The sequence below is a fragment of the Sphaeramia orbicularis genome, chromosome 20, assembly GCF_902148855.1.
Source record: "Sphaeramia orbicularis chromosome 20, fSphaOr1.1, whole genome shotgun sequence".
Classification (NCBI taxonomy): Eukaryota; Metazoa; Chordata; class Actinopteri; order Kurtiformes; family Apogonidae; genus Sphaeramia; species Sphaeramia orbicularis.
In genome coordinates, this window is record NC_043976.1 from 1,133,897 (window position 1) to 1,155,267 (window position 21,371).

At 35.8% G+C, this 21,371-nt stretch overlaps 1 protein-coding gene across 1 annotated transcript in view; it reads left to right on the plus strand.

Moving 5' to 3' along the window:
• Positions 1–21,371, plus strand: part of LOC115411676 (melanoma receptor tyrosine-protein kinase-like) — a 118,812-nt gene that overhangs the window by 29,699 nt on the left and 67,742 nt on the right. The window contains exon 3 of the mRNA XM_030123887.1: positions 5,203–5,430. Coding sequence (XP_029979747.1) covers positions 5,203–5,430 — 228 coding nt within the window. The remainder of the gene's footprint in view (positions 1–5,202; positions 5,431–21,371) is intronic.

Sequence of the window (21,371 nt, forward strand, 5' to 3'; positions counted from 1 at the left end):
ACTCCGCCCACATCTGTGGTACTGGAGTAAATATATGGATGAAGTAACTCCGCCCACATCTGTGGTACTGGAGTAAATACATGGATGAAGTAACTCCGCCCACATCGGTGGTACTGGAGTAATATATGGATGAAGTAACTCCGCCCACATCTGTGGTACTGGAGTAAATATATGGATGAAGTAACTCCGCCCACATCTGTGGTACTGGAGTAAATACATGGATGAAGTAACTCCGCCCACATCTGTGGTACTGGAGTAAATACATGGATGAAGTAACTCCGCCCACATCTGTGGTACTGGAGTAAATATATGGATGAAGTAACTCCGCCCACATCTGTGGTACTGGAGTAAATATATGGATGAAGTAACTCCGCCCACATCTGTGGTACTGGAGTAAATATATGATGAAGTAACTCCGCCCACATCTGTGGTACTGGAGTAAATATATGGATGAAGTAACTCCGCCCACATCTGTGGTACTGGAGTAAATACATGGATGAAGTAACTCCGCCCACATCTGTGGTACTGGAGTAAATACATGGATGAAGTAACTCCGCCCACATCTGTGGTACTGGAGTAAATACATGGATGAAGTAACTCCGCCCACATCTGTGGTACTGGAGTAAATATATGGATGAAGTAACTCCGCCCACATCTGTGGTACTGGAGTAAATACATGGATGAAGTAACTCCGCCCACATCTGTGGTACTGGAGTAAATATATGGATGAAGTAACTCCGCCCACATCTGTGGTACTGGAGTAAATACATGGATGAAGTAACTCCGCCCACATCCGTGGTACTGGAGTAAATATATGGATGAAGTAACTCCGCCCACATCTGTGGAACTGGAGTAAATATATGGATGAAGTAACTCCGCCCACATCTGTGGAACTGGAGTAAATATATGGATGAAGTAAGAGCGCCCACATCTGTGGAACTGGAGTAAATATATGGATGAAGTAACTCCGCCCACATCTGTGGAACTGGAGTAAATATATGGATGAAGTAACTCCGCCCACATCTGTGGTACTGGAGTAAATATATGGATGAAGTAACTCCGCCCACATCTGTGGTACTGGAGTAAATATATGGATGAAGTAACTCCGCCCACATCTGTGGTACTGGAGTAAATATATGGATGAAGTAACTCCGCCACATCTGTGGTACTGGAGTAAATACATGGATGAAGTAACTCCGCCCACATCTGTGGTACTGGAGTAAATACATGGATGAAGTAACTCCGCCCACATCTGTGGTACTGGAGTAAATATATGGATGAAGTAACTCCGCCCACATCTGTGGTACTGGAGTAAATACATGGATGAAGTAACTCCGCCCACATCTGTGGTACTGGAGTAAATATATGGATGAAGTAACTCCGCCCACATCTGTGGTACTGGAGTAAATACATGGATGAAGTAACTCCGCCCACATCCGTGGTACTGGAGTAAATATATGGATGAAGTAACTCCGCCCACATCTGTGGAACTGGAGTAAATATATGGATGAAGTAACTCCGCCCACATCTGTGGAACTGGAGTAAATATATGGATGAAGTAAGAGCGCCCACATCTGTGGAACTGGAGTAAATATATGGATGAAGTAACTCCGCCCACATCTGTGGAACTGGAGTAAATATATGGATGAAGTAAGAGCGCCCACATCTGTGGAACTGGAGTGAAACCAGTGGCGGCTGCTGGTCTTTCAGACAGGGGAAGCTCATTGTCGGCTTACATCAAAAAAAAAAAAAAAATTGTCAGGTTATTTAAACATACATTGGTCCCTCCGTTCCTTTTTCAGAAAATGCTCAGTGTCCTTATCGTACCAGTAGGCGTCTTTTCCAGGACTGGACCAGTGTCCTCTGAATGTCCAGCAGAGCTGGTCTGCTCAGACGGCCTTGGCCCAGTGCATTGTGGGTGTCAGACTTCAGCCTTTTTAAACTACAGATGCTCCTTTCACTGTGACCGAGCCGACAGTCTGACTGATTGAACTATCTACAAAACCAGATGAAACTGAACAAGAAATGATTAAATTATGGAACTGAAACAAGAAAACACTGAAATTATGTTAAACTGAAACAAGGAAGTCCAATGAGTGTGTTTTATTTACAGTGTAAGAAATGAACCAGTACTTTGGTAGTGGTTTGTGTGATTTCCCAGCAGAATGTGTGACGGTATTAAACTGAACTGTGTCAGTGAAGGAGCAGATCTGAAAACAGCTGTCAATCAAACAGGATTCAGCCTTTCGACCGATCCTCCAATCAGCACGTGGGATTTTGGCATCCGGCCCGGCCGAGCTCCGCCCACAGCTCCATTCACCCCCAGAGACACCCGGCGTCCGGGGGCGGGACAACATCGTGGCATTTATCCAATCAGCGTCCAGTTTAGAGTCAGTTTAAACCAGTTCCACTCAGTCCCACTGAAGCCCACAGACGGACACAGTCTGTGGACACATGCACTGAGCAGAGATGGAGGAGAAAACAGACACGGGAACAGAGGAGAAGTGAACAACAGCCAGTCCACTGATCTGGGATAAAGCTGATTCTGAACCAACTGGTCTGAGAGATGAACGTGTTCTAACACATTTGTAGTCAATAAAACGTCAACACAACCGAACACATTTAACCATTTAATTTTCATAATTTTAGGGGAAGCTTCCACTGCAGTCTGAGAGAAATCACTACTGAGTGAAATATATGGATGAAGTAACTCCGCCCACATCTGTGGTACTGGAGTAAATATATGGATGAAGTAACTCCGCCCACATCTGTGGTACTGGAGTAAATATATGGATGAAGTAACTCCGCCCACATCTGTGGTACTGGAGTAAATATATGGATGAAGTAACTCCGCCCACATCTGTGGTACTGGAGTAAATATATGGATGAAGTAACTCCGCCCACATCTGTGGTACTGGAGTAAATATATGGATGAAGTAACTCCGCCCACATCTGTGGTACTGGAGTAAATATATGGATGAAGTAACTCCGCCCACATCTGTGGTACTGGAGTAAATATATGGATGAAGTAACTCCGCCCACATCTGTGGTACTGGAGTAAATATATGGATGAAGTAACTCCGCCCACATCTGTGGTACTGGAGTAAATACATGGATGAAGTAACTCCGCCCACATCTGTGGTACTGGAGTAAATATATGGATGAAGTAACTCCGCCCACATCTGTGGTACTGGAGTAAATATATGGATGAAGTAACTCCGCCCACATCTGTGGTACTGGAGTAAATACATGGATGAAGTACTCCGCCCAATCTGTGGTACTGGAGTAAATACATGGATGAAGTAACTCCGCCCACATCTGTGGTACTGGAGTAAATATATGGATGAAGTAACTCCGCCCACATCTGTGGTACTGGAGTAAATATATGGATGAAGTAACTCCGCCCACATCTGTGGTACTGGAGTAAATATATGGATGAAGTAACTCCGCCCACATCTGTGGTACTGGAGTAAATATATGGATGAAGTAACTCCGCCCACATCTGTGGTACTGGAGTAAATACATGGATGAAGTAACTCCGCCCACATCTGTGGTACTGGAGTAAATACATGGATGAAGTAACTCCGCCCACATCTGTGGTACTGGAGTAAATACATGGATGAAGTAACTCCGCCCACATCTGTGGTACTGGAGTAAATACATGGATGAAGTAACTCCGCCCACATCTGTGGTACTGGAGTAAATACATGGATGAAGTAACTCCGCCCACATCTGTGGTACTGGAGTAAATATATGGATGAAGTAACTCCGCCCACATCTGTGGTACTGGAGTAAATATATGGATGAAGTAACTCCGCCCACATCTGTGGTACTGGAGTAATATATGGATGAAGTAACTCCGCCCACATCTGTGGTACTGGAGTAAATACATGGATGAAGTAACTCCGCCCACATCTGTGGTACTGGAGTAATATATGGATGAAGTAACTCCGCCCACATCTGTGGTACTGGAGTAAATATATGGATGAAGTAACTCCGCCCACATCTGTGGTACTGGAGTAAATATATGGATGAAGTAACTCCGCCCACATCTGTGGTACTGGAGTGTAGAACTGGTTGTGGTCCATTCTGTGACTCCAGTGTGACACCAGAGCAGAAGCAGCTGATGGTGGACACCCTGATGTTAAATGCAGGTTCTTTGGTTCCTCTAAAGCGTTGGGATGTCCTTCATCCATCAGATTGTGAAGGGAAGCAGATCAGGGCTTTTGTCTCCACCAGCACCATGCGTTTGTTTGAACCTTTGGATCTGCCACAAACATTCTGAACAGTTCCTCCAGTAGACTGGGCTGATGATGCAGACTTTCAGAAGGAGGAGAAAACTGGGCATTCCACTAAAGCTGTCAGTGATGTCACTGACAGAGGGGCGGAGCTTATTCCAGACTTCAACTGGAGCCGAACAACAAATGCAGATCACAAACAGTACTGGCAACAAGTTGTCAAAGAACACAGGAACATTTTTGGTCATTTCAATAAACCAACAGTGGTTGTTGGACTTTCTGAGGAACATTTTTATGTGAGTGTCAGTTTGATTTGGAGAATAAAATGACAGATTCTTCTAATCTGCCTTCTTCATTTGGACAGTTCTGTTAGAGTATACAGAGACATCTGCACCTGTCTGGGACACCTCTGAATATGAAGGAATTTGCATAGACTTTGGACCAAAGTAATTTGGCCACATATGGAACCAAATGCAGGGTTCGAATCCAGAGAATCTGAAAAACAATCTTTTTTTGGACCACCCTAACTAAAACAAAGACAAAAATGAGCATTTTTCATTCTTTATAGGTTGTTATGATTGTATTTTACTGGTTCTGACCCACTTCACATTGAATTGACCTAAAATGATTTTCACATCCTTGATTGTTAATATTTTCATTATAATTTTTGCATTTCACAAATTCATCCCAGGGCCGGATTGAACCCTTTTTCGGGCCGGTTTCGGCCCCCGGGCCGCATGTTTGACACCTGTGACCTAAAAGCTGCAGTAGATGAAAGTACATGTTTGAACTCACTTCCTGGTCTTTGTACTTTTGGGTTTTACAGACTCAGCTTCTACCTCAGGATCTGAAACTGTGTTTTGAACGGTACACGTGTTCGTTTGGTTTCCGTTCGCTGACATCGGTCGGACGCCGCTGACGGTAAACGCTCATTAATCACCATTGTCTCTGTTCTCTTGTTCAGACGTTCCCATGACATCACAGCCGTGCTCTGATTGGCCGGTGGATTTCTTAACAGAGATGATACAGATATATCGGGTGGTGGCGTCTGAACTTGTAGAGGACGGCGTGTTGAGACATCGCCACCGCCGCTGCCACCGGTTCATCAGGTCAAAGGGGATTCTGCGTCTCCAGTTACCTGATGAACTGACGTCCTCCAGAAACAGGACGAATACTTCACCTGCCCGGGCGCGTTGGACAAAAAAACGTAAAACTTAACCTCAAAACTGACAACGTCCTGCTGGTTTTTGAACAGTCAGATCTGGATGAAGAAGACTGGATGAAGAGAAAATGTCCAAAAAACATCCAAAAATGTCCAAAACATCCAAAAATGTCCAAGAAAAGTCCAAAAATATATATATATATATGAAGAAAAAAAAACATTCAAGAAAACATCCAAAAATGTCCAAGAAAACGTCCAAAAAAAATCTAAGAAAACATCCAAGATAACGTTCAAGAAAACATCCAAAAACATCTGAAAAAAAAAAAAAAAAACATTCAAAAAAACATTCAAGAAAACATTCAAGAAAACGTCCAAAAACATCCAAAAATGTCCAAGAAAACGTCCAAGAAAAGGCTCATGTAGGTGGAGTCCCTCAGGGGTCTGATCAGGACCTTTGGAGATTCAACAGTGAAATATCAGAAGGTTGTGTTTCGTCTTCATTCATTCATTCCCAAACATCTGAACCATCGAAATAATAATGAATTCATCTGTTCTGTGACTTTACACAAACAAGATGAAACTTTATTTTAGAAAACCTACATAAAAAAAGACTAAAGTCAAGTTTCACATTGTAACAAAGAATAAATGTAAGTTCAGATTTTAGGTTTTAAACCTTAAAGACCAGGAACTATTTTTATGGTGAGTTCCACATTATTTTTTTTTCTACTTCTGTCACCATTTATTATAATTTTATCTACTGCATTTGACATTTTTCATTGTAAATTATGTATTTATTTTATTTAATTCACTGGATATATAAGTGTTCATTATATAAGTGTTCATTATATAAATGTTCAGTATATAAATGTTCAGTATATAAATGGTCATTATATAAATGTTCAGTATATAAATGGTCATTACATAAATGTTCAGTATATAAATGGTCATTATATAAATGTTCAGTATATAAATATTCAGTAAATAAATGTTCGTATATAAATGTTCATTACATTAATGTTCAGTATATAAATGGTCATTATATAAATGTTCAGTATATAAATGTTCAGTATATAAATGGTCATTACATAAATGTTCAGTATATAAATGTTCAGTATATAAATGGTCATTATATAAAAGTTCAGTAAATAAATGTTCATTATATAAATGTTCAGTATATAAATGGTCAGTATATAAATGGTCATTATATAAAAGTTCAGTAAATAAATGTTCATTATATAAATGTTCAGTATATAAATGGTCATTATATAAATGTTCAGTATATAAAGGTTCAGTATATAAATGGTCATTATATAAATGTTCAGTATATAAATGGTCATTATATAAATGTTCAGTATATAAATGGTCATTATATAAATGTTCATTACATAAATGTTCAGTATATAAATGGTCATTATATAAATGTTCAGCATATAAATGTTCATTATATAAATGTTCAGTATATAAATGGCCATTATATAAATGTTCATTATATAAATGTTCAGTATATAAATGTTCAGTATATAAATGGCCATTATATAAATGTTCATTATATAAATGTTCAGTATATAAATGTTCAGTATATAAATGTTCATTATATAAATGGTCATTATATAAATGTTCAGTATATAAATGTTCATTATATAAATGTTCAGTATATAATGTTCATTATATAAATGTTGAGTATATAAATGGTCATTATATAAATGTTGAGTATATAAATGTTCAGTATATAAATGTTCAGTATATAAATGGTCAGTATATAAATGGTCAGTATATAAATGTTCAGTATGTAAATGTTCAGTATATAAATGGTCATTATATAAATGGTCAGTATATAAATGTTCATTATATAAATGTTCAGTATATAAATGTTCATTATATAAATGTTCAGTATATAAATGTTCATTACATAAATGGTCAGTATATAAATGTTCAGTATATAAATGGTCAGTATATAAATGGTCATTATATAAATGTTCAGTATATAAATGTTCATTATATAAATGTTCAGTATATAAATGTTGAGTATATAAATGTTCAGTATATTAATGTTCAGTATATAAATGTTCAGTATATAAATGTTCAGTATATAAATGGTCATTATATAAATGGTCAGTATATAAATGTTCATTATATAAATGTTCAGTATATAAATGTTCAGTACATAAATGTTCAGTATATAAATGTTCAGTATATAAATGGTCATTATATAAATGGTCAGTATATAAATGTTCAGTATATAAATATTCAGTATATAAATGTTCATTATATAAATGGTCATTATATAAATGATCATTATATAAATGTTCATTATATAAATGTTCAGTATATAAATGTTCATTATATAAATGTTCATTATATAAATGATCATTATATAAATGGTCATTATATAAATGTTCAGTGTATAAATGTTCAGTATATAAATGTTCAGTATATAAATGGTCATTATATAAATGGTCAGTATATAAATGGTCAGTATATAAATGTTCATTATATAAATGGTCATTATATAAATGGTCAGTATATAAATGTTCAGTATATAAATGGTCATTATATAAATGGTCATTATATAAATGGTCAGTATATAAATGGTCATTATATAAATGGTCAGTATATAAATGTTCAGTATATAAATGGTCATTATATAAATGGTCATTATATAAATGGTCAGTATATAAATGGTCATTATATAAATGGTCATTATATAAATGTTCATTATATAAATGGTCAGTATATAAATGGTCATTATATAAATGTTCAGTATATAAATGTTCAGTATATAAATGGTCATTATATAAATGGTCATTATATAAATGGTCATTATATAAATGGTCAGTATATAAATGGTCATTATATAAATGGTCAGTATATAAATGGTCATTATATAAATGGTCAGTATATAAATGGTCATTATATAAATGGTCATTATATAAATGGTCATTATATAAATGTTCAGTATATAAATGTTCAGTATATAAATGGTCATTATATAAATGTTCAGTATATAAATGGTCATTATATAAATGGTCATTATATAAATGGTCATTATATAAATGGTCAGTATATAAATGGTCATTATATAAATGTTCATTATATAAATGGTCATTATATAAATGGTCAGTATATAAATGTTCAGTATATAAATGGTCATTATATAAATGGTCATTATATAAATGGTCAGTATATAAATGTTCAGTATATAAATGGTCATTATATAAATGGTCATTATATAAATGGTCAGTATATAAATGGTCATTATATAAATGTCATTATATAATGGTCATTATATAAATGGTCAGTATATAAATGTTCAGTATATAAATGGTCATTATATAAATGGTCATTATATAAATGGTCAGTATATAAATGTTCAGTATATAAATGGTCATTATATAAATGGTCATTATATAAATGGTCAGTATATAAATGTTCAGTATATAAATGTTCAGTATATAAATGGTCATTATATAAATGTTCATTATATAAATGGTCAGTATATAAATGTTCAGTATATAAATGTTCAGTATATAAATGGTCATTATATAAATGTTCATTATATAAATGGTCAGTATATAAATGGTCATTAAAGCTCAGAGTAAAAGTGACTTTTTCAGCAAAACATGTCATTAACTGAACATAAAAACAAATTTCTACAACCTTATTTAGTAATTTAAAATAAATAAATAAATAAATTTTGTTCAGTTTGTGGCTCATTTTATTGATTTACTATTTATTTTTGTTCTTTTTTTTTGTTAATTTGGTTATTTTTATTGATTTTGTTGCATATTTTATTTTTTATTTATTATTTTTTATTACATTTGCTTATTTTATTATTTAATACATATAAAACCATCCACTATCATTTATCAAACTACATGGTGTTAAAATATTTGTTAATATATTTATTTATCTTCCAGTTGATGTTTATATAAATCGTTCTAATGCTAAATCTTTTTTCTTCTGTTTTCATCTGATGTTTGACCCATTTCATGGTCAGTTTTGTTTGTTTTTTTTCCATCTAAACCTGAGCTGTTTTTTCCACCTGGCGTCAGAATGTCAGATTTAATCTGAACCAAAGCGGTCAAACGTCCATTAAGCAGGTTTTTAACAGAACAGACATTTTACAGGAATAAAAAGCACAAACACAAACCAGTGTTTTTGAATAATGGATGAAGAAAATAAAGGAGTGAAGCCATTAACATGAAAACACAGGAAAACACATGAAGCAAAGAAAGGAAAACTGTAGAAACACCAAGAAAAACATGGACAAGAAAGAAAATAAAACACATTTAGGAAAAAAAAATACATTAATCATCTAAGAGCACAAAAAATAAGAATATATATAAACATCTGAATGGGTTTGGTTCTGCTTTTACTATGTATTAAGCTAATTTTACTGTATTTGAATCTGCTTTCACTGTATTTGAATCTGGTTTTTACTGTATTTGAATCTGCTTTCACTGTTTTTTAAATCTGGTTTTACTACATTTCACCAAGTTTCAGCTGGGTTTTACTGTGTTTGACTCTAGTTTGACTATATTTTTCTCTGGTTTTCTCTTGTACATTTCTAGTACATAACTGTGTAGCAGGTTTATTGTTTACTTCCTTATTTCTTTTTCTTTTTCTTGCTCTTCAGTTGCGTTCTTTCTGTATTTTTAACTGTGTTGGAGCAAATCTAACGCACAGATTTTCCCCCAAAGATTAGTAAAGTATTTCTGAGTGGGATTCAGTTGGGTTTTCCCCACCCTTTAATCTGACAATTACAAAAACTAAATGAATGAAATAATGTTGAATTGAAACAAAAAATAAAACAGGATTTATAGATAAAACACAAGGAATTCCCGTTAAAACAGGTAAAACATCAAAGAATAATATTTAAAAAATATGTTTAATACAGTTAAATTAAATACAGTAAAAACAGATTCATTGAAACGCCAAATGTTAAATGAATGATCAGCTGACATGTAACAAATAAAAGCAATGGATTTATGAATAAAAAAATACAAAATCAATAAATAAAACAGATCTATTGGTTAAATATAAATAGAATTAATATGGAGAAAATAAAATGTCCTAAAACACAGATAAACTCTTCAAATGGCCAACATGGCCTTAAAGGAGGAACTCATAATATGATGACTGGCATGACGTTTATGTAGATGATGTTAATGATTCATTTAATGCTTTCTTAGACATATTCCTGACATTGTACAACAGACATTGTCCTGTGAAAGAGTATAGGCAAAATTTTAAAAAGAATAAGAAACCATGGTTAACTAAGGGATTGGAAAGGGCTTGTAATAAGAAAAAACAGGCTTTATAGGGAATTTCTGAAGCACAGAACGAAAGAAAAAGAGAATAAATATAAAAGATACAAAAACAGATTGACAACAATCATAAGAACACATAAAAAAGCCTATTATGATCAGTTGTTAGAAATACACAAAAATGATATTAAAGGTACTTGGAGAGTGTTAAATGATATGATTAAAAAAAGTAATAAAAAGGATTTTTCTACATATGTTGTTAAAACTGGTGACACTGTGGTGGAAAATATAGAGGACATCGTGAATATATTTAATGACTTTTTTGTTAATGTCGGTCCAAATTTGGCAAAAGATATTACCAAGTGGGACAAGGATGTAAAAACTTTGATTTTGATATTTGAAAACAATAATTCAATGTTTCTTGGTGGAGTTTGTGAAAGTTGAAGTGTTGGAAGTGGTCAGGAAGTTTAAAAATAAAAAATCTACTGATAGAAATTCCATTGATGTCACTCATAAAACAAGTGATAACAGGATCCTTCAACCATTCACTCATGTATGCAACAAATCATTTCAAACAGGCACTTTTCCAGAAAATAGAAAATAGCTAAAGTGATTCCAATTATAAAAATGGTGATAAGCACATGGTGTCAAATGATAGACCGGTGTCACTGTTACCACAGGTTTTCTAAAATTCTTGAGAAACTGTTTGTAAAGAGGTTAGATGACTACTAGACAAATATAGGATATTAAATGATCATCAGTACGGATTTAGGAAAAACCGATCAACATCTTTAGCAGTAATGGAATTTGCAGAAATATAGCAACAGCGGTGGATCAGAAACAACATACTGTTGGTGTTTTTATTGATTTAAGGAAAGCATTTGACACAATTGATCACTCAATATTACTCCGGAAATGTGAAATGTATGGTATAAGAGGTGTGACGCAAACTGGTTAAAAAGTTATTTACAAAATAGGTCTCAGTATGTATCAATTGGAAATACAAATTCAACTTAGAAAAGTAACATGTGGGGTCCCACAAGGTTCAGTTCTGGGACCCAAGTATTTATACTTTATCTAAATGATATTTATGGCATCTAGTGAGTTAAAATTTACAATATTTGCAGATGATACTAATTTGCTTTATTCGGGAGCAAATATGAAACAAATATTAGAAACTGTGGAAAAGGAATTGAGCAAGTTAAAAAAATGGTTTGATGTAAATAAGTTATCACTTAATGAAGATAAAACAAAATTTATGGTTTTTGGTGGTGCTAGGGGAATGATGATATAAAACTGAAAATTAATGAAATTGAAATTGAAAGGGTGTATGAAACAAAATTTTTGGGAGTGATTATTGACCATAAACTCTGTTGGAAACCACAAATAGAATATATCAAACGCAAAATGTCCAAGGCTGTTGCGATTCTTTATAAAACTCGAGACTTGTTAAGCAAAAATGTTTGCATATGTTGTATTGTTCACTTGTAATGCCATATATGTCATACTGTGTGGAAATATGGGGCAATGTGTATAAAACTAATTTAGACCCAATAATTAAACTCCAAAAAAAAGCTATTAGAGTCATAAACAAAGCTGGTTATCTCCAATCAAGTAATCCACTTTTTGTAGAATCTGGTTTACTAAAATTTTTGACATTGTATATTTAAAAACAATGGAATTTATGTTTCGCGTTAAAAGTAAAAACCTTCCTTTTTGTATTCAGAAAATTTTAAGTTAAGAGAAGGACATTATAATTTAAGAGGGATGTTTGTGTTTGAAAAATGTAAAGTAAGAACAAACGTTAAATATCACAGTGTTTCAGTTATTGGTGTCAAGCTATGGAACGAACTGAAGGATGAAGTGAAATTGTGTAGCTCACTGTTGAGTTTCAAAAAGAATTTAATTTGTCAAAATGAAGGGCTATGAAAGTAATATGATTACAAAAACTTATTACACTGAATGTAGTATAATTTGTTTAAGTATTTATCTGCTGCAACTTAAGGTGTGGACTGGACTAAGGATGGAATAGGAGAAGCAGAAATAAGCCTCCGGCTTCAGCTTCTTCCTTTTTCAGTTACAAAATGTGTTAATTTTTGTTTTTTTTTTAATATGTATGGTTTGTTTTGTTGTTGTTTTTTTAATATATGTGTTTGTATTTTGTATTTAACTGAAATAAACATCATTCATTATTCATTCATTCATTCAAATGAATGTTTCTTTCTCCTCAGGTGTTTGTCTTCGTCCACCAGGAGCGCTCAAACACTTTCTACCAAAGAAAACCCTTTCAGTCCAGTTTATTAGAACTGTTCTAACACAGACTGTTCACTTTCATGTGTCAGATGAAGTTCTGACTTTAATCCCATTGAATTTAGGAATAAACACTGGGAGAACAGGAGGAGGAGGAGGAGGAACGGGAGGAGGAGCATGAGGAGGAGGGGGAGGAGGAGGAGGGGAACGGAGGAGGAGGGGGAACGAGCAGGAGGAGGAGGAGGGGGAGGAGGAGGAGGGGGACGGAGGGGAGGAGGAGGAACAGGAGGAGGAGGAGGAGGGGGAGGGAGGAGGAGGACGGGAGGAGGGCATAAGGAGGGGGAGGAGGAGGAGGAGGGGGGACGGGAGGAGGAGGAGGAGGAACGGGAGGAGGAGCATGAGGAGGACAGGAGGAGGAGCATGAGGAGGAGGAGGGGAGGAGGAGGAGGAACGGGAGAGGAGGAGGAACGGGAGGAGACATGAGGAGAGGGGGAGGAGGGGGACGGGGGAGGTGGACTCCGTGGACTGGGTTCAGACCTCCAGGATCCATGTCAAGTTCAACACTGACTCGCTAAACCGGACCTGGACTAGGACTAACCCGGGTCTCTGATGGACCAGGATCTGCCTCCGTCCGGACCCGGATCAGACTCATGAGGTTCCCCGGAGGAGGAGCCCGGAGGCGGCGCTGCTGCTGCTGCTGCTCGGCCTCTGCTGCTGCACCGACCCCGGACGCAGAGGTAAGACCGACCTGGGTCCAGGGGCTCCGGGTCCAGGGTCCCCGGGTCCAGGGTCCCCGGGTCCAGGGCTCCGGTCCAGGGCTCCGGGTCCAGGGTCCAGGGTGTGGATGTGGGTCTGGGGAGCCTGGTCTAACGCACTCTGAGTCTGTTCTTACGCGTCTTTTACGCACATGGATGCGTCCGCACTTCAGGAACTGAACAGAAAAACTGATAAAGTTCCAACAGCGGAGAATGAACTCAGTTCAAGTCCGAGAAAAAGAATGAAAACACGGTTTTTTTCAGCTGAAAAATTTAGTTTGTCATGAATTGAAGCCTTTGATGCATGAATTCTAAGAACCTGAGTCAAGATTTATGTTCCTGAGTGTTTTTATTCCTCTTTAGACATGAAAAAAACCAACAATATGATTGAACATTTTTTAATGAACCTATTTTTTATGGAGTCCCAAAAATGTCCACTCAGCTGGACGGCATGTGTTTAATTTTTGATGCAAAGAAACAAGTATTTAAACCCAATAACAAAGTGATGAACTGTGTGAAAACTGAACTAAAAACCTGTTGAATGCAGCTCATCTGAGGTTTTGTCACATTGGATCAGACTCTGACACTAGTTCTGACGCACTTCCTGGAGGGAATAGAAAAAAAAAGGTATTTGTTGAAGAAAACTGTTATTTACAGTCTAAAAACGACCAACTGATTTCCACTCAAACCTGTTGGTGCAGATCAGGTCTATGTAGAACAGCACAGGTACAGTACTGGTCTGAACTGCAGTGGATTATTATGGGATGGTGCAGAAGTGTCCACTGTGTTGGCTGATATGGAACTGAAACAACCAAACCCATGAATATACAAAAGAAGAACTGACCACTGGAGTGACCACTGTGCATGAAAGGGTTAAGTGTAAAATGCACAAAAAAATGAGGAATATTTTAGTTAAATCTCCTCAAATCACAGGAAAAACGCTCCTAGTTTTCATCTGATTTGGAAATGTGAAAATAAACAACATTGAAATCATTGAAATAAACTGAGACTGGATTAAATTCTTCTCAAATTAGATGAAAAACCGGTTTGAGTTCATATGATCTAATAAACATCCACATTCGTAAAACACATTAAAACCATCATGTATCCACAGTTTTAATAGTTTTCATGTGACTTTACACAGACAAAATGAAACTGGATTCTATAAAAACAAAATACATGAACATTTAACAACAGGATTATTCAGGATATTTGAAAAACAGCCAAAAAATATCAATCAACTGCAGTAAAGCTGTAGAAACTGTGGATGAATTCAGTTCAAGTTTGTAGAAAAGGAGGAAATACATAAGTTTTTGCACCTTCAGAATTTAGTTTAGTGTGACTTCAGGAAATAAACAGATAAAGAGCAGAAAATGGAGCAAAGCGCTGAATATTTTCATCAAATCTCCTCAAATCAGATTGATCATAAATGTGAACTGACTTTGTCAATCTGCAAATAAACATTACAATCAATGAAATGAAATAAACTGAAGACTTGAACAGCAGCAGAAATGTGATTAATATAGTTTAGATTTGAACACAAATAAAAGTGTTTAACCCTTAAAGACCCAAACGTCCACCTTAAACCTAAACCGTCTGCTGATCTAAACTGTTTAATTCCTGTTGATCCACTAATCATATAAATACACTGTAAAAAAAAAAAAAAAAAAACCCAAAAAAACAGTAATATTCTGCGCATCAGGGGCGCCAAAAAAATACTGTTAAATAGCAGAAAATAGACCATCTCATAAAAATACGGTAATTTTCCATAATTAAAATACCAATTTTTTGCCCGAACTTTACAATGACATTTTGCTTTTTTTTTTTTTTTTTTTATTAACTTTTTAATGTTTAATAAAGAATATTTTTCATGTATTACAACAATCCAATCCCTAGAAATATAGATATAAATAATTTTCAGTGAGACTCAGTTGTCCAATCCACTGATAAAAACTGTATTTGGACAGTTTATCAGTGCTTATACATGTTATACATTCACAAAATACATTTATTCAACAGTTTTGTTGTGAAACCTCCTGTAATTACACAAGATATTTGTCAATGAACAAACAAGTCTGGTTCAACTGACAGAACTAATACTTCTGTTACTGTTAACTGTCAGTAATTTTATCTGGTTTGATTTTTTTTTTTTTTACAGTATTAAACTTTAAATTAACAGTTTAATCTCATAAATAGAAAAGAAATATTTGTGAAATTACGATACATTTGCAAATGTATTTAACTGTATTTTTCTGTGAAAAAAGAAAAATTAAATTTTATGGTTATTCACAGTTACAGTTTTTTCGTGTTATTTTATATTTGACCTGTCAAATCACAGTCTAGTTTTGTCATTTCATTAATATTCATAAAAATATATCTTAAAAGGTATCTTAAAAATACAGGAAAATTCTGTAAAATAAACAGTGAACAATTCGGTTAAATTACAGATTTTTTTTACAGTGTAGTCATCAGATATGACCATATTTGGACATTCAGAGGCTCCGTAGTTACCGTGGAAACACAGCCAAAGTGATCAATAAAATGAACAAAAATGATCAATAAATCAACAAACTAGTAAGTAACATGAACAAAGTAAGTCACAAACGGAACAAAATTGAAGAAAAACTAATAAAGCCATGCAGGTGGATGGACACACTGGGTTTATGTTCAGGTCAGGACAGACTGGACTGCAAAAGTCACTTTTGTTCAGTTTTTTCTGTTTTGATGCGATAACCTTTGACTTTACTCTGAGCTTTTATGAACATCTACATGATCAGTCAATTAAACATAGGAAAACAGATCATTTTCACTGGAAAAAAAGCTGAATTCAGAGGATAATATGATAATAAATGGTGATAAATCACTTGGGAAATGTTCAATAGAGAGAAAAATTCATTTGGGAAGTGCCGCAAAATTCACACTGGGTCCTTATGGGTTAATTAGAATAATTAAGGACTAAAACAGGAAAGATTTAAATAAACATAAACTGCGTCCAGGTCTAGGTCTAGGACCAGGTTTGGATTAAATGAATATTACAACATTATGAGGCTGTAAAATCTAATAAAACACTGATTAAAACCAGCAGAAAATCAGCTGAAGCATCAAAACCCTTCAAGTCTGAATGAAAAACAGTCGAAGATGTTCAATAATAAAAGTGAAGATGAGTGTTTGTTGTGTTTGAACCGGAGCCAGACCTCCAGACCAGAACCCCCCCACACCTGGACCTCTGACCCGGTCCAACCAGACATGGGGTGGAGCTATGAGGTCACATGATGAGGTCATCCATCCACATCTGATTTCCAGAGTCCCGATTCGTCTAAAACCCAGATAAGAGTTTTTTAGATGAAGCATCAGAGGAATGTGGATGAAACCGACCCACAACCAACACCTTCAATGTTTTCATCATCAAACAGTTGAATCCATGTTTGAGTTCGAAGCTGAAAGTTGAAGAAACTGTACTGAAATACAGTAAAACACAGTAAAACCTGAGTGAAACGGACTAAAAGCAGACGCAAATATAGTAAAACTCGACTGAAATATAATAAAACCCAATTGAAACTTAGTTAAACCAAAGTACAACATAGTAAAACTGAACCTTAGAGTTAGGGTTAAAAACCTCTGTAATACCAATAAAATCAGAGTAAAACAGAGTAAAATACAAAAACTTACTAAAATCAGAGTAAAATATGATAAAATGTATCATATGTATTCTTATTTATTATGGTTTTTGATTGTATTGTATTTTTTCTTATATTTTTCTGAATTGGTTTTATTTTTGTTTCTTTTCCACTTCATTCCTCTAAAGTTTGCCCAATAAAATCTGGTAAAACCCTCTGAAATGCTATAAAAACCAAAGTCAAATTCAGTAAAGCCTCTGAATCTGCTTTCCAGAGTCCAGATTCGTCTAAAACCCAGATCAGAGTTTTTTAGACGAAGCATCAGAGGATGTGGATGAAACCGACCCACAACGAACACCTTCGATATTTTTAATCATTAATCAGTTGAATCAGTGTTTGAGTTAAAAGCGGATTTTTGGCTGAAAGTTGAAGAAACTGGACGATTACTTGTGGATTTTAAGTGTTTGTAAAAGTCAGAACAGTTGCATCTTTAACCCTTTTTGTGTCATGTTGTGATTTTATTTCATTTTAATTCAAAGCCTGATTTTATATTTGTTCATGTGGATCATCTTCATCGTTTATTAACAACTAAAACGTCATTGGCTCTCTTGATTGACAGCTGATTGATTGACAGCTGTAGTGTCCAATAGTTTTTCCAGTAGGTTTGATGTTTAAAGAAAAGCTCAGAATATGTTTCCAGACTTCATGAAACTCAGATAAATGGACAGAGAACCAGGTCTGAGTGCAAGGCATTCTGGGTATGTGATGGGGTCCAGTGTGTTTGGACCAATCAGCTTCGTCTGTGTTGAACAGGAGGTAAATAAGCTGGGATGAGCAGGACAACGCTGAGTTAAAAACAGGGTGTAAATCAGCCTTTGGCTGCGTTTACGTGACCAGTTCGCGGATTCTCAATAGAAAGTCTGTGAAAACACTGCAGACATTCAGCGCTGTTTATGTGGACGAGACGTCTGACAAACTGTCCACATGTCAGGAGCCATCTGGAAAAGAAAGAAAAAGTGAGAGAAGAGGAGACCTCTGGAAAAGAAAGAAAAAGTGAGAGAAGAGGAGACCCTCTGGAAAGAAAAAGTGAGAGGAGAAGAGGAGATGCCACGTTCACAGGAATGAACACAAATGAACACAAGAATTAAAACAGAAATGACACATTAGCGCAAACAACAGCGTGAAGGAAGAAGAAAGAAACACCAAAAAAAGACAAAACCAAAGGAATTATATAAAACTAGTAAAGCAGAATAAAATATAGTAAACACCTGAGTAAAATAGTAAAATACAGTAAAATACCAAGAAACTCCAACCTTAGAACTGAAACTTAGTAAACCAGAGTATGATGTAGTAAACCTCCACTGAAATACACGGAAAACCTGAGTGAAACGCACTAAAACCAGACTAAAAATACAGTAAAACTCCACTGAAATACAGGAAAACCTGAGTGAAACGCACTAAACCAGACTAAAATACAGTAAAACTCCACTGAAAATACAGGAAAACCTGAGTTGAAACGGACTAAAACCGGACTAAAATACAGTAAAACTCCACTGAAATACAGGAAAACCTGAGTGAAACGGACTAAAACCGGACCAAAATACAGTCATAACTCCACTGAAATACAGGGAAAACCTGAGTGAAACGCACTAAAACCAGACTAAAATACAGTAAAACTCCACTGAAATACAGGAAAACCTGAGTGAAACGGACCTAAAACCCGACTAAAATACAGTAAAACGCCACTGAAATACAGGAAAACCTGAGTGAAACGCACTAAAACCGGACTAAAATACAGTAAAACTCCACTGAAATACAGGAAAACCTGAGTGAAACGCACTAAAACCGGACTAAAATACAGTAAAACTCCACTGAAATACAGGAAAACCTGAGTGAAACGCACTAAAACCGGACCAAAATACAGTAAAACTCCACTGAAATACAGGAAAACCTGAGTGAAACGCACTAAAACCGGACTAAAATACAGTAAAACTCCACTGAAATACAGGAAAACCTGAGTGAAACGCACTAAACCGGACTAAAATACAGTAAAACTCCACTGAAATACAGTAAAACCTGAGTGAAACGCAGTAAAACCGGACTAAAATACAGTAAAACTCCACTGAAATACAGGAAAACCTGAGTGAAACGCACTAAAACCGGACTAAAATACAGTAAAACTCCACTGAAATACAGTAAAACCTGAGTGAAACGGACTAAAACCGGACTAAAATACAGTAAAACTCCACTGAAATACAGTAAAACCTGAGTGAAACGCACTAAAACCGGACTAAAATACAGTAAAACTCCACTGAAATACAGTAAAACCTGAGTGAAACGCACTAAAACCGGACTAAATACAGTAAAACTCCACTGAAATACAGTAAAACCTGAGTGAACGGACTAAAACCGGACTAAAATACAGTAAAACTCCACTGAAATACAGGAAAACCTGAGTGAAACGCAGTAAAACCGGACTAAAATACAGTAAAACTCCACTGAAATACAGTAAAACCTGAGTGAAACGCACTAAAACCGGACTAAAATACAGTAAAACTCCAGTGAAATACAGGAAAACCTGAGTGAAACGCACTAAAACCGGACTAAAATACAGTAAAACTCCACTGAAATACAGTAAAACCTGAGTGAAACGCACTAAAACCGGACTAAAATACAGTAAAACTCCACTGAAATACAGGAAAACCTGAGTGAAACGCACTAAAACCGGACCAAATACAGTAAAACTCCACTGAAATACAGGAAAACCTGAGTGAAACGCACTAAAACCGGACTAAAATACAGTAAAACTCCACTGAAATACAGTAAAACCTGAGTGAAACGCACTAAAACCGGACTAAAATACAGTAAAACTCCACTGAAATACAGTAAAACCTGAGTGAAACGCACTAAAACCGGACTAAAATACAGTAAAACTCCACTGAAATACAGAAAACCTGAGTGAAACGCACTAAAACCACTAAAATACAGTAAAACTCCACTGAAATACAGGAAAACCTGAGTGAAACGCACTAAAACCGGACTAAAATACAGTAAAACTCCACTGAAATACAGTAAAACCTGAGTGAAACGCACTAAAACCGGACTAAAATACAGTAAAACTCCACTGAAATACAGGAAAACCTGAGTGAAACGCACTAAAACCGCTAAAATACAGTAAAACTCCACTGAAATACAGGAAAACCTGAGTGAAACGCACTAAAACCGGACTAAAATACAGTAAAACTCCACTGAAATACAGTAAAACCTGAGTGAAACGCACTAAAACCGGACCAAAACAGTAAAACTCCACTGAAATACAGTAAAATCTGAGTGAACTTTGTAAAACTACAGTAAAATGTAGTAAAACGAGTAAAATATAATCACGTATTGTCATTTATTGCGGTCTTTGATTGTATTGTAAATATTGTAACAATCAGTAAAAGCCTCTGAAATACGATAAAACAAAGTCAAATATAGTAAAAAACAGCCGAACTAAAACCCGATCTCGTGGACTCAGACCTGGTTTCAGATCTGGACTTAAACTTAAACTGGGTTTGTTTGTGTTTTCAAACCATCAACTCTGTCTGTTTACTGGATTATTTGGAATCTTCCTGGTGGATTGCAGAGGCGGAGTCTGAGGGGGCGAGTTTGAGAGAAGGTGTAGTCTGAGTGTGTGTGTGTGTGTGTGTGTGTGTGTGTGGTAAAAGGGGCGGGGTCTGGCATGTGTAGCTGTTGTGTGTTTTCCTTTAAATTGGACCCACTTTTCTGTTTGTGTTGGTTTTGCTCTTTGGTGTTTTTTGTTCAGATTCAACAAACACACAGACAAACGGTGTCAGATAAACCATGCAGACGGTGGTTCACGTCCACAGGCCTTCAGTGCGAGTCTGTCTGTTTGGTTTTCGAGCGGAAAACTCTGACTCTGGAAAATCTGTTTCCGTGGAAGCGGCGAACCGAAGTCCACGGCAACAGAAAACACAGGGGCCTCGCGGTAACCACGGCAATGGCGCTAGCATTCATCATTTTGGCCAAAGGCGGCGACGGCGGAAACAAAACCCAGTGGAGTCGGACTGTGATCCTGAACG